At 44.7% G+C, this 15139-nt stretch overlaps 1 protein-coding gene across 1 annotated transcript; it reads left to right on the forward strand.

The window, feature by feature from the left end:
* The first annotated feature begins 45 nt into the window (after positions 1 to 45).
* Positions 46 to 14697, forward strand: ppa1b (inorganic pyrophosphatase 1b). The gene is made up of 11 exons (XM_080848283.1): positions 46 to 185; positions 798 to 862; positions 1193 to 1246; positions 2857 to 2976; positions 3133 to 3219; positions 3400 to 3526; positions 3736 to 3863; positions 11526 to 11611; positions 12878 to 12953; positions 14276 to 14315; positions 14405 to 14697. Exons 1-11 carry the CDS (start codon positions 125 to 127, stop codon positions 14434 to 14436), a joined length of 876 nt encoding a protein of 291 aa, XP_080704409.1. The 5' UTR covers positions 46 to 124; the 3' UTR covers positions 14437 to 14697.
* Positions 14698 to 15139: the final 442 nt, after the last annotated feature.

Here is a 15139-nt window from a genome sequence, read left to right on the forward strand (position 1 = left end):
CTAGACCACGCACAACTGCGCATGCGGCAATGAGGTCCTTTCTCGCTGAAAGCCGGGTATACACACGTCATTCACCGATCAGTGCACGATTAGGTAGTCTGAAGGTACCAAAAAAGCTATCGCCATGAGTTTCGCTATCGAGGAGAGGGGAAATCCAAATACTCTGAGTTACAGAGTGTATTTCAGTAAGTTAAATCCTTACAATACATCGAGAATTTATGCGTGCGAATTGTATACTGATGGGCCGTAAAGTTTCCACGTGTCGTTCATTATAGAGTCCTGAAATTCATGGTCAGAGGAAGCTTCTTAAACCTCTAGGCGCATAATGTGTACTCTTCTGTGTGATTTAATTGATCAAAATGATCAGTCGGTGTTCTTTGCATCGTGATTTTGCTGGGTAAAAAATGGTTGTGATATGAACGTATGTGCTCCGTGTCGAGTCATGGAATGAAGACAGATAACGTAGGCTATGCTCTGGACTTCAATATGAATGGTAGTTTAACTTTCGGTTAAACCAGGGGGGAGGTCTTCGCTACTGTGACGAAATTATTATGCTACCACAGATAACATTTTAGTTATTTCTTGTGAACAATGTTAAATGTTGCAAGCTGCTGTTACTTCAGAGGTCAGGATCACTACGAAAATCAGTCAAGACAAGACAAGGATTTGGAGCACGTAATCACTGAACAAGGCCTACACGTAGGCTGTACACTTAGCCCAGATTTCAGATTGAGGCTTAGATAACAAGACGGTGTACACTTTATTTTGTATTAATAAATAATGTATGTATCCTATAGAAAACTCCGAAGGGAAGTACATCTCGCCATTCCATGACATCCCTCTGTATGCTGATGAAAGCCAGGTACAGTACGTTTATTTGTTTCAACATACGTATTTACCTAAGGCAAGGCAACTTTACATAGCGCATTTCATGCACATGTGCAACTCAATGTGCTTTACATAAACAACAGGAAAAACCATAAAACCATCAAATGAAAATGAAAGTAAGCAGTAAACAACAAACCTCTTTAATACGTTAAATGAAAGAGTTTAAACTTAAGGGAATGTTTATCATCCTTCCGGTATTGAACTTGCACTCACTGATGCAATAGATTATCTACTTCCTTATCATTTATAATGCTTTCCTGAATTCCCTGAAATGTACAACTAACCAAAGCCATTTTGTCTGTAGAATATTTTTCATGTGGTTATAGAGGTTCCAAGATGGACAAATGCCAAGATGGAAGTAAGTATATTTTTGTTTTAAACCACATGTCTTTTCTTTGCTTTAGATTAATAAGGGATTATTAATATTTCCTAAGGAAAAAGGTGTGGTGATTTAATCACATACAATTACATTTTTTGCATTGCCTTCTAAAACCTTACTATAACGTACATGTTTTTTTTTTACCATATTTTGGCACACAATAACAAAAAATTCTAATATAAAAACATGTGTCTATTTTTTATTTGGGAGGAAGTATGCCTCTTTGGCAACAATCACAGTTTACAGTCTTCTTAGAGGATCAGTCTGTAAACTTAAATATTTGATTAGATTAGATATAAGATTCAACTTTTTTGTCATTGTACAGAGTACAAGTACTGAGACAACGAAATGCAGTTTAGCATCTAACCAGAAGTGCAAAAAAGCAGTAAAAGTGCAGAGTATGTACATATGTAAAGTGGAATATGTAAATAAATAAGATATGTGCATTAAGAAATATATATGGAATATGAACAGTATTGGTACAAAACTAGCAACAATAGAAGTAGGCAAAAGTGCATATGTAAACCTGGGTTTGGGTAGTTTCTCCAAATCTGTGGGGGAGGTCCTCTATAGCTCTGTTGCAAGCAGTTGGTAGTGTCAGTGACGTTTTGTGGGGTTCAAGTTCAGCCTGGACACTCAGACTTGTCCTTGTCCTGTGTGGGGCTGGGTGAACTTTCACTCTGTTCTAAGGCCTGGTGGACACATGAGAATGTTTTCATCCATAATTCATATTTTGGACCAGTCTTCTAGTCTTGCCATGGACTAGCACCCAGTGTTCCGATGCTTAGTGTGAGACCAGAGTTGATGAGCCAGATAGAGTTCTGGGAGGTTCCATTTAGTTATCCCTTTTTATTATACGGCTCTTCAGAATGTTCCAAAAAGTACGCGTCGGGGTGTTGTTCGCCCCGTCGGGAATTATTTTTGTAGAATGACCTCCGGACAATACATTATCCCTTACATAAAGGTCTTTAAGGTTCTATACATTCTATGCTCTAAACTCAGGCCGCACTAACCCTTCAATTATAAAGGCCAGATGGTGCAGTGCCTCTGATGGGAGTTCATCTCCATAGGTCTTAGGATGCTGTTGTTGAGTGGATGTAAGTCACTTCAGGACCTTTTTGACAAGGTATTTCCTGCAGGGCTACTGGTCTGGCTGGACACACAACGCCAGGAAGAATACAGACTCACTCATGAACATTTGCAAAGTACCAGCTTGAAACAAATGCGTACATGTTTGTGCACTTTTGTGTACTGTTGCTCTTTGTCAGACACTACATAGGCCTGAATGTAACAACAAAATCCCACGTGAGGAAAATTAGTGTGGAATTAAATGTACATGGACTTCAGAAATATGCTTTGCTAACCTTTTTAAACATAGCCATATACTCCAAGGAGATATTTTGTCTTAGTCTTCTTTGGTAAACAGGTTGCAACTATGGCCATTTTGGGGTGTAATAACAGGGATAATACATGTTTTTCACAACTTTTTTTTATATGACATGTCAAATATGCATGTATAGATTTTCTGACCTGTATTCTTTAATGCAGATGTTTTGTGTGTTGAGTAAATAAATGCATTCACTTTTCAGATTGGCACCAAAGATCCTCTCAACCCAATTAAACAAGATGTGAAGAAGGGAAATCTACGCTATGTGGCTAATGTTTTCCCTCACAAAGGATACATCTGGAACTATGGAGCCATGCCTCAGGTAATGAACAGCTAATAAAGGGTCGCCACGGCATGATTGATCTGTGCATGGCAGCATAATGTGTTCAGTGCACAGGACACAAACCTGCACCCTCTACCAACATTTACCGCATTTTCCTTTTCTCTGTGTTGTGATGACCTTCTCCCCCACCACCAGACTTGGGAAGACCCAGTGCACAAAGACACAGATACTGGATGTTGTGGTGACAATGATCCAATTGATGTCTGCGAGATTGGCAGCAAGGTAATACACCCATAGATTCTGCAGCTATTAATGTTCTACAAAGAAATAATATATGCATTATTGGATGTCTTAATTGTTTAGAGATTACACAAATGACTCCTGGCATATTTCACAGTTGATCTGTGGTCAGAGAGATTTGACTTAAAATACCTCATGACGTTATTACTTCAAACATTTAAGGTATGCTCGAGAGGGGAGGTCATCAAGGTTAAGGTGTTGGGTGTGCTGGCAATGATTGATGAAGGGGAAACTGACTGGAAAGTTATAGCTATCAATGTTGATGACCCTGAAGCAAAGGACTTCAACAGTAAGTCAGTGACATTTTGTGTGAAGTAATGCTGAAATAACAGTTCCATTTAAATGTTTCTTTGAGGGTTGTGGCCTCAACCCACACAATGTCAATGCTATGTAAGGCTTTCCAATATTTAAACCTAGTATTTAACATTTATAAATATATTTATATGAGCTAAAGACTGTGACATCTGTGTATTCATTTGGTTCTTCTGTTAATGCCAGATATTGATGATGTCCAAAAGCTGAAGCCAGGCTATCTGGAGTCTACAGTAGACTGGTTCAGACGGTACAAAGTGCCTGATGGAAAGCCTGAAAATCAATTTGCATTCAATGGAGAGTTTAAAGACAAGGTTTGTATTTCATCATCCTTTAACATTTCACTGTGATATTCAATTCCACCTTTAAATTTGGCAAACGGGTCAATGCAGTAGTTAAAGCCGGCTTCTTCCAACTTCAAACCATTGTCAAAATTAAGTCTTTCCTGTCACCCAAAGATCTTGAGAAGGTCATCCACACCTTCATATCCTCCCGGCTGCAATTCCTTGTATAATGGAACTAGCCACTCGTCCCTGTCCCGCCTACAACTGGTCCAGAATGCCGCTGCTGACTCTTGATCGGGACCCTGAAAAGGAACCCTATTGGCCCTATCCAGGCCAGTCCACTGGACCATATTGGCCCAATCCTGGCCTCTCTCCACTAAGTCATATTGGCCCTATCCTGGCCTCTCTGCACTGGACCATATTGGCCCTATCCTGGCCTCTGTCCACTGGCTTCCAGTGCGGCTCAGGATTGATTTTAAGGTGCTCCTGTTTGTTTGTAAAGCACTGAATGGGCAGGCCCCTTTCTAACTTAGGGCTCCTGGCTGTCCCCGACTTGAGCTTAAATCCAGGGGTGACCGGGCCTTTGCTGTTGCAGCACCTAGATTGTGGAACAGCATCCTCCTCTCTATTAGATCTGCCCCCTCTATTGACTCTTCCAAGTCCATGCTCAAAACACACTTTTATTGTTTAATTATTTTATTCTTGATTTTATATTTTATTGTCATTGAACAGCACTTTGGTAGCCTGGATACCAGCCCAAACCCCGCCCACAATTTTTTTTGTCAGGGAGATTTGGTCTGGCTCTGGGTTAATTGGGAGAGAGTTTCATCGGTAGGATCAAACCGGACCAATCAAATTGGCAGGGCGGGCTTTATACGTTGATGGACAGATACCAACGCTTGAGTTGAATTAACCGGTAGATTCGAACTCCGACCAAGATGGCCGCGTCTCGGGTGCTTAGTGGGGAATATTTTATGTGAATTAAGCTATCTACACGACTTTTTAATGTCTACATTGACTCGGTTAGTTGTGCATGTGCAACACGAATGTTACAGAGTATTGTTTGTCTTAACTAAAGTTCTCTAGACCATTATTGTTATATCATTGCTAACGTGTACACAAAAAACCCATCGAAATAAACTGTAGCTTGTAGCCTTAATGCTAATTAATTAACGTGAGCAGGCATATCTCAACAGACATTGACAGCGCATTCATTTTGAAAGAGGAACAGAGAAACGCGATTAAGGCATTTGTCATTGAAAAGATGTTTTTGCCGTCCTTCCTAGGGATCGGGTAAAAGTTTAATCAATCAGATGGTAATAGGCTACTACGTTGCTCGGATTGGTTCTAGGTATCCAATTCAGCGAATAGGCATTTTCTTTCCTGGTTCGTTGAAACACGCCCCATAATCACAGCCCAAAGGTCCGGTATCAGACTCATATTCTGACTAGAATCATGAGTACGACATCGTCAGGCTAGCACTTTGGTCTAAGTGAGTTGTTTTTTAAATGAGCTTTATACGTACATTTGACTTGACTAAAGGGACACAATGTATAACAATGGAAAGGGAAAGGGCCTTAAATGTTTCATGATAATATTGTGTGTGTGTGTGTGTTAGCCTGGTGACACCAGCCTACGTATTTCCGTCTGAATTGATTTCAAGCTCATACTCAGTCTGGCCTAACCCCGTTGACAATCGTCTCCAGGACTCAAAATTTTGTAGGTGTCAGGGCCGGTGAGGCCAGGTAAAAGAAGTGAACTCAACAGCAGACAAAGGAACGTTAGAGGAGTATTTAATGAGGAGCAGCAGGCAACAGAAAAGTCAAAAGGGAATGCAAAAATCCAAACTACACAGCAGAGGTACAGGTAAGGTTCAGGCAAAATCCAGTCGTCAAAAACAGGCAGAGAGGTTGGTACACAGGTAGGCAAAAACACAGGCAGAGGTACAAAAGGGACTTGACTTGACTCACGTGGTATTACAAAAGAGGTTAGCAACAGATAGGCAGATGGGCAAAAGTCTCCAAAACACTAGGCAAAGAACAGAGTCCAAAAACAGGCATGGGTCGAGAACAGGCTTGGTTGATAGTCCAGTGGTAGTCTCTCCAACAAGGCTCAGGATAACGACGCGACAATCTGACACTGAATGTCAGTCCTGGTGTGCTTTTAAAGCCGTGCAAACGAGAGGAGTGGAGTCAGGTGTGGCAGAGCATTCACCAGTGATTGGGTGCCTTGCTTGTCAGTCAGGAGACAGGGCAGAGGGAAAACCTGGCACAGAGCACCTGGAACAGCACTGATACAGGTCACAGAGGGCGTGAACCAGGACGGGCCATGACAGTACCCCCCCTCCTACGAACGCCACCAGGCGTCCAAGCCAGGGCCTCCGGATACTGCTGGTGGAAGTCGGTGATCAGGGAGCGGTCAACTATCAACCTAGCCGGGATCCAGCTGCGCTCCTCTGGGCCATAGCCCCGCCAGTCAACAAGGTACTGGAGGCCCCTGCCTCGGCGACGGACCTTCAGGAGCCTTCTTACTGTGAAGACCTCACCACCGTCAACAAACCTGGGAGGAGGAGGGGGTTTGGAGGGAGGGGATAGGGGGCTAGAGACAAGAGGCTTGACTTGGGAGACATGAAACGAGGGGTTAATGCGACGCATTGGCAGAGGTAAGGCAAGTCTGACTGAGCAAGGGTTGATTACCTTTGTGATTGAGAATGGTCCGATGAACCTGGCGTTTAGCTTGCGGCATGGGGACTTGAGAGGTAGATTGTGTGTGGAGAGCATTACCCTCTGACCCACCCTGTACGCAGGGGCTGCAGACCGATGCCTATCTGCCTGTTTCTTAAAGGCATCTGAGGTGCGCAAGAGCTGGGTCCTGGCCTGAGACCAAATCCTCTTGCAGCGGTGCACGAACGCTTGAGCAGAGGGAACTGCAACCTCCTCCTCGTGGGAGGGAAAAAGGGGGGGCTGATATCCCAGGCAGCAGTGGAATGGGGAGAGACCAGTGGCAGAGGTGGGAAGAGAGTTGTGCGCATATTCCACCCAGGGTAAGGTCTTGCTCCAAGAGGCAGGGTTCTTGGACGTCATGCACCTTAGAGCCACCTCCAGCTTCTGGTTAGCCCGCTCAGTCTGTCCATTCGTCTGAGGATGGAAACCTGAAGACAAACTGGGAGTGGCACCAATTAATCCACAAAAGGCTTTCCAAAACTGCGCAGAGAACTGTGGTCCACGATCAGACACAATATCCGTAGGAAGACCATGCAGACGGAAAACATGAAGGACCATCAGCTCAGCAGTCTGTATAGCAGAGGGTAATTTAGGTAAGGGGATGAAGTGAGCAGCCTTTGAAAAGCGATCTACCACAGTCAAAATGCACGAGTTGCCATCAGAATTGGGGAGACCTGTGACAAAGTCAATGGCTATGTGTGACCAGGGGCGGTGAGGGACCGGAAGGGGTCTTAGGAGTCCAGCCGGAGGCCGGTTCCCTGACTTGTTCCTGGTACAGACTTCACATGCTGCCACAAACGACTGGACATCCCTCCTCATCAACGGCCACCTAAAGCGCTGTCTGATCAATGCCAGGGTTCGAGAAGCCCCAGGATGGCAGGCAATTCTTGAACTGTGCCCCCATTCCAACACCTGTGGGCGAACTGAGAGGGGCACAAAGAGACAGTTATTTGATTCCTTGACTGGACCGGGTTCCTGAACCTGAGCCTCCCGAACCAGGGCCTCGATCTTCAGCTGAGCAGCTCCAACAAGGCACCGAGTAGGAAGGATGGTCTCTGGAGGGGCTGGGTCCTGAGCGGAGGAGAACTGCCTAGAAAGAGCATCTGGCTTGGCATTTCTAGATCCAGGGCGAAACGAGAGGGAAAAATTAAAACGAGAGAAAAAGAGACTCCACCTGGCTTGGCGTGCATTCAGGCGTTTGGCAGTCCGGAGGTATTCTAGATTCTTGTGGTCTGTCCACACAAGAAAAGGAGTACTAGTCCCCTCCAGCCAGTGTCTCCACTCCTCCAAGGCCAGCTTGACCGCCAACAGCTCCCGGTCACCTATGTCATAGTTTCTCTCTGCTGGAGAGAGACGGTGGGAAAAAAAAGAACAGGGGTGCATCTTATTGTCCTTGGGTGATCTCTGTGACAAAATGGCCCCTACTCCAGACTCCGAGGCATCAGCCTCAACCACAAACTGGAGGGAGGGATCAGGGATGGTGAGTATGGGGGCAGAGGTGAATCTCTGCTTGAGGACAGAAAAGGCCTTTTCTGCTCGCTCATTCCACTGGAAAGGGGTCTTCGTGGAGGTGAGTGCGGTGAGAGGGCCAGCCACGGAACTGTAATCTCTTATAAACCGCCTGTAAAAATTAGCAAAGCCTAGGAACTGTTGGAGACCCCGTCTGGAGGAGGGAGTGGCCCAGTCAACCACCGCCTTCAGTTTAGAAGGATCCATCTGGACCTGGGAGGGAGAGACAATGAAGCCCAGAAAAGACACAGATCTTTTGTGAAATTCGCATTTCTCTGCCTTGACAAAAAGTTTGTTCTCCAACAGCCGCTGGAGAACCTGCTTGACATGGAGCCTATGGGCCTGAAGGGAATTGGAAAAAAATCAAAATATCATCAAGGTAAACAAATACAAAAACATTCAAAAAATCACGCAGGACATCATTGATCAGGGCTTGAAAGACAGCTGGCGCGTTTGACAAACCAAACGGGACCACGAGGTACTCATAGTGGCCTGTAGGGGTGTTAAATGCCGTCTTCCACTCATCCCCCTCCCTCATCCTCACAAGGTGGTAGGCATTTCTTAAGTCCAGCTTGGTAAAAATCTGCGCCCCCTGGAGCAATTCAAACGCAGTCGACATAAGGGGCAGAGGGTACCTATTTTTAACAGTGATGTCGTTTAGCCCACGGTAGTCGATACAGGGGCGGAGGGATCCATCCTTCTTCCCAACGAAAAAGAAACCGGCGCCAGCGGGAGACGAGGATGGGCGAATTATTCCAGCCGTCAGTGATTCAGAGATGTATTTTGTCATGGCCTCCCTCTCTGAGGGGGAGAGGGAGTAAAGTCTGCCCCTGGGGGGTGAGGTACCAGGGAGAAGCTCTATAGGACAGTCATATGGCCTATGAGGTGGTAGAGAGACGGCATGAGACTTACTAAACACAGGTTTGAGGTCCAAATACTCATGAGGAACATTTGAGAGGTCAGGGAAACACTCAGTCGCTTGGGGAAGAGAGACAGGCGTGAAGGCAGACTTGAGGCATGAGGACAGGCAAAACGGGCTCCACCCCAAAATGGTGTTGTTGGACCAATTAACATGAGGGTTATGCAGGGACAACCAAGGGAATCCTAGAACGATAGAAACATGAGGGTTTTCCATAACATAAAAGACAATTACTTCAGAATGGTTACCTGAAATTCTTAAAGAAACAGGAGCCGTTCTTTGGGTGATGGGATTCAAAGGGCTGCCGTCAAGGGTCTGGACAGAGAGGGGTCGGTCAAGGTTAAATAAGGGAATTCCGAGTCCTTTGGCAGTCTTTGAACATATTAAATTCTTGTCAGAACCAGAGTCAATGAGGGCCTGCAGGGTATGTGACTGGTCTCCATGAATTAGTGAAACAGTGAGGTAGGAGCGCCGGCTAGGGGAATGATACTGGGCTGTGCCCACCAGGCCCCCTACTTGCGCTGGTGGGCAGCTCCTTTTAAAGGACACAACTGACAAAAATGGCCCACCTCTCCACAATAGAAGCATGCCTTAGAGTCTCTTCTGCGTTGACGTTCCTCAGGGGTAACCTGTGCTCTGTCAACCTGCATGGGCTCAGGAGGAGCAGTAGGTAATGGAGGGAGCTGACTCACTCTAGGAAGGGCCTTGGTCTTCTCCCGCCCCCTCAACCTGAGATGGGCATCAATACGGCCTGCCAGGTCCATGAGACTAGTCAGATCTGGGGGCAGCTCCCTTGAGGCTAACTCATCCTTGATGGGATCAGACAAACCCTTCAAAAATGCGTCAAACAGGGCATCATCATTCCAATTACACGAGGTTGACAATGTACGGAATTCTATGCCGTAATCATGAACTGACCGTGATCCTTGGCGAAGTTCCATGATCTCTCTTGCTGCCTCTCTGCCGGCAAATGAGCGGTCAAAAACTCTCCTCATCTCATCCGTGAAAGCCCTGTAGCTTGAGCAGCACGTATCCTCAGCGTCCCACAAGGCCGTTCCCCACTCTCGAGCTCTTCCGGTAAGGAGCGTGATGACATAAGCCACTCGGGAGCGTTCTGTGGGGAAAGCAAGAGACTGAAGCTCCAGAGAGAGAGAGCATTGAGAGAGGAAGGACCGACAGGTACCAGGGTCACCATCATATGGCTGCGGTGGAGGAAGCCTTGGTTCTCTGAAGGGAGAGGGGGGAGGTGGAAGAGCAGGGCCTGGTGGTTGGGGCACCAGAGAGGGGCTGGGCAGTAGTTGCTGTACCTGGATAGACAGAGAGTTGAATTTCTCCATCATCGCCAAAAGATTATGATTCACCTGGCCAATCTCCTGTTGATGGGATCCTAGCATTGCTCCCTGCCTCTCCACAGCAGCCTGCAGTCGCTCCATGTCCGCTGAGTTCTCCATGGTCAGATTGTACTGTCAGGGCCGGTGAGGCCAGGTAAAAGAAGTGAACTCAACAGCAGACAAAGGAACGTTAGAGGAGTATTTAATGAGGAGCAGCAGGCAACAGAAAAGTCAAAAGGGAATGCAAAAATCCAAACTACACAGCAGAGGTACAGGTAAGGTTCAGGCAAAATCCAGTCGTCAAAAACAGGCAGAGAGGTTGGTACACAGGTAGGCAAAAACACAGGCAGAGGTACAAAAGGGACTTGACTTGACTCACGTGGTATTACAAAAGAGGTTAGCAACAGATAGGCAGATGGGCAAAAGTCTCCAAAACACTAGGCAAAGAACAGAGTCCAAAAACAGGCATGGGTCGAGAACAGGCTTGGTTGATAGTCCAGTGGTAGTCTCTCCAACAAGGCTCAGGATAACGACGCGACAATCTGACACTGAATGTCAGTCCTGGTGTGCTTTTAAAGCCGTGCAAACGAGAGGAGTGGAGTCAGGTGTGGCAGAGCATTCACCAGTGATTGGGTGCCTTGCTTGTCAGTCAGGAGACAGGGCAGAGGGAAAACCTGGCACAGAGCACCTGGAACAGCACTGATACAGGTCACAGAGGGCGTGAACCAGGACGGGCCATGACAGTAGGACTAATCAGCGAACGGTTCAGAGCTGTGACGCAAAACTCGCCTTGGAGGAAAAGACACGAAAAGCTATCGGAAAAGTTGTCTCAACTCTCGAGAACATCAGAAAATTGAAAGGAGAACAAGAGTATTTTCTTGTAAGTTTTATGATTGGAAAGGACGTCGTAGCTCTTCTCCCAACTGGCTTTGGGAAGAGTTTAATCTACCGAATGCTTACTAAACGTTGCTGATTGGTTAAGGGAACTCCAATGATTTTAAACCTCAAGATAAGCACCCGCCCATCTCGGAAACCAAAATGCATTGGGTTGGCCCAGACTGAAAGACGGAATGAAATGGAGTCACAGGCTGGTAATGGCCAGGCTATGTGTGTGTGTGTGTGTGTGTGTGTGCGTGCGCATTAGATACATTTCCATTAATTTTCATTTTTTCTGTAGTGTAAGATAGTTTTGGGTGTTTTGTGATTGCAGGACTTTGCTATTGATACAATCAAGAGCACCCATGGCTTTTGGAAGAATCTCATCTCTCAGCCAACAAATTCAGGGGGACTTAACTGGTAAGGAGAAGAATTTGACAGAATTTGTCAATTTTTGACACGCTTAACTGTGCTGAATTCTCATTGCTGAACATATTGCTTTGTGGAAGTGTTTGTACCATGCAAGTTCAAAAACCCAACAACCTGCCCTAAGTATTATAACACAAGTACTTATACCCAACAACCTAGCCTAAGTATTATAACAACAGGGTGCACTATAGCCATCATTCCAAGAAAATGCTCAACAACAAAGATGCCTTAATGGGCTTTTTACTGGGGTTGTCAAGTGGGCACCTTCAATCGCCAGTGTTGCGTTGAATAAGGCCCTCGACACCCTCAGAAGGCTCAACAATGGTGTCGGACATCCCAGACCTACCCCCCTCCATACTCACGATGGGTTAGAACACATGTCAATTCCACCTGACATGATTCATACAAGGTAGTTATTATTACAACGCACTTGATTAATATATGCTTAAAGCATTAACAGTGATTCAAATTATCTCCATCAGGTAGGAATTGGATCCAAACTCAGGTTAGGGTAAGGGAAGGGCTTGGTGGTGGGAGAGACCCCTGGGATTACGAACCAAGATTAGGGTAGGAGAATAAAATGGGAAATGAACCCTTGTCACTTAAGGCACCCAAACATCTTGCGATAACAGGCTTTTTCACGTAATACAGGTTAATTTGCATGTCCCCAAGTAATCTGTGAGTGCCTCCGCCTTAACCACTGGTTCACTTGTTCAGCAGCCTCAGACAACTCCTTTAAAAAAATAGCTGCCTGCAATTCTGCTCTCTCGCTTTGATTGAATGGGATTTTAATGTCCTATAATTCAATGGTTGAAGTCTATCAAACGTGGAGTGATTGTTAGAGATCAAGGGTCAGTCAGAGTTATCCTCACTCTGGGAATACCTCTTGTCCAATCAGAAAAGATTAAATCGTTTGACAGGATCTGAGTGTATTTACCTATATATATATATACACACACGCACATTCGATAAATGTTCATTCACGCATTTTTTGTGTTCTAATGATCGATCACTGCTGTCAGTTGTGTGTACTTGATTACTCATGCCCATCCCTGATATATTTTTCATTAAAATATTCCATGGACAAAGTTATTCTGTAAAATTTGATTTCTTTGACATTCTAGGCCTGTGTTTCCAAACAACATCAAATGATATTAATTTAACCAGATGTTTGGAGTTTAGTGAAAATCTAATTGGTTCATAACATCTTTGCACAGACTGCATATTGATCTCTATTTCTGTGTTCCTTAATTGCAGTAAAAACACGTGTGTCTCTGGAGACGAGAGCCCACACTGTTGCTCCAGCAATGAAGCCAAAGCAGTTGTTGATGCTGTAAGACCAATCAACTTTTCTGTTCCATTTTTTTTATTGATGTACCCCCCCACCCCCCCACACATACACACACACACACCCACACAAACACACACACAGGCTCACACTCATCTTCTCATAACATTCTGCTATATAGTCACGATTTTCATTGTTTTTAGGGTATGTTTGTGTAGGTCAATAGTTTTTTGGTACAAAGGCACGTGAAGGCTGTTCCCTATGCAGTGTTGTGGTTTGGGCCTGAAACTCTGCAGTTTATACAGTGTGATCAAGCAGTCTGCAAGCTAGCTACCCTTCATCAGAACCAGTTGCACTGTTGTTAGTGTTTTCAAGGTAACTCCATTTTAGATTGAATCATCTCGATACCCCCTCAGTAAGTCTCCTAGGGACCCGTTTAAATTGATGATTGACTAACTGAAATGCTGAGTTACTGTTGGAATGGACAGCTGATATGCGCAACGTTTTAGAACTACAAGGTTCACGTAACATGCACAGCCCTGCATTTGACTTGAAACTTACATATGAGAGGTGGGTGTGCTAGCAAGTAGGGTGGAACCCATCGGTACTAAACCTCACTAGCCTGTCTCTTAAGGTGTCCGGGAATAAGGTTTACTCATTGCTCTGGACCTGCTGGCCACCGTTACCGCCAGCATGTTTAGTCCCAGGTTTTGTGCAGTTAACTGCACATTGGGGTGTGAGTGTTGATGATGGGGGAATCATGCATTGTTCAGCTGGCTGTATGAAAGAGCTGGACAGCCTGCCAGTGTCAGCAGGAGCTTCTAACACGTCTGCTGAATCGGATAAGGAAAGGTTGAAATGGTGTTAGAAGTGATGGGCTGGGCGAACTACAATGCCGGAAGCTGTGCACCTTACAATTTCAGGTGGAAACTTGCCAGCTGTATTCACTATTAGCTGAAGGGTCAAACAGTCATACTGTTGGTCAGTATGCCCTTGTGAACATGTTGGCGTAGATAAAAGGTGTAAAAGCACTGTGATAGGAGGCACTTTCTAAAGGAGGATATCCAATTCCAAAATGATAAACTTAAAGCACTTAAAAACATATTAAAGTAAAATAAATGTAACGTTAAAACGTATTTATTACAAACCTCCTGCATAAGGTTTCAGTTATGTCTGCCTGCTTTCACTATGGGCTCACCAAAGCAAGCACTTGTTGTCATGGCAAAAAAGGTGACTTGATGGATGTAAGGGGGTTTGCCTTTTTCCACTGGAAACTGAGGCAAATGGCCCCTCATGGTAAATGATGTGAGGTGGGTGGTTCAGGTGACATCATTACCATTTCACATTGTGTGCTGTTCTCCCTGCAGAGCTGCCTCTGTGGAGAAGAAGAACCCATTCCATCGTCAGGTAAACTTACAGTGGATATAAAGCACATTGTTCTTGTTATGACATGAATTATAGTTGGATTGAACTGACATGAATGTTTCTCATTACAGTTGATAAATGGTTTTACTATGAGAAGAAATGAAGAGCACTTCGGGGGACCACAGACTGGTTTAATAGATGTACTTGAAAATAGATGTTTGACTTTGTTAATATTAAATGATAAACATATCTTTTCTTTAGATATGCTGTAACAGGAGCCTGGCCAGTTCTGAAAAGTGGAAAATTTGTTCTCATTTTATTTAACCTCTTCATAATAAAGCTGGTTACCGATACAAACAAATGCACTCTATGTACACGCTGGCACTCTGTAAGAGACTCTAGTTGCTGTATTAAAGCCTTTCTTTTGACCAAAGACTAAGTTGTGTGAAGTCTTTAGTAGCAGCACTTTGATGTATCTTAAACTACAGTATTATTGTTGAATGGGTCAAAGTTCCTTGCGATCTTTGCAAAGTCTTGTTTATAAATTTGAATTATTAGTGAGCCTAATCGTCATTGAAGGACACCAGGTTTCACTGAAGTTTAACATTTCACATACAGTATTTGTATTTCAAACGTGTGGCCTACTAGCTACTGAATAGTTTTTACAGATGTGACGTAGTTGGAGAATTCCAGTTCAGCACGCACAAAAATGTTTTCAAAACCCGTGGTTCCAGTATTCTACATCATTCTATTGCTGTGTCTGACTGCCACAAATAATGTGCAGTATCTCGTCCCACCCAGCCTATGCATAAGGCTACAGCTTTTGCAACAGAATAACAACGCGGAATACTTTCACAATTCTTAAA

This window comes from Sprattus sprattus (assembly GCF_963457725.1).
Source record: "Sprattus sprattus genome assembly, chromosome: 12".
Lineage (NCBI taxonomy): Eukaryota > Metazoa > Chordata > Actinopteri > Clupeiformes > Clupeidae > Sprattus > Sprattus sprattus.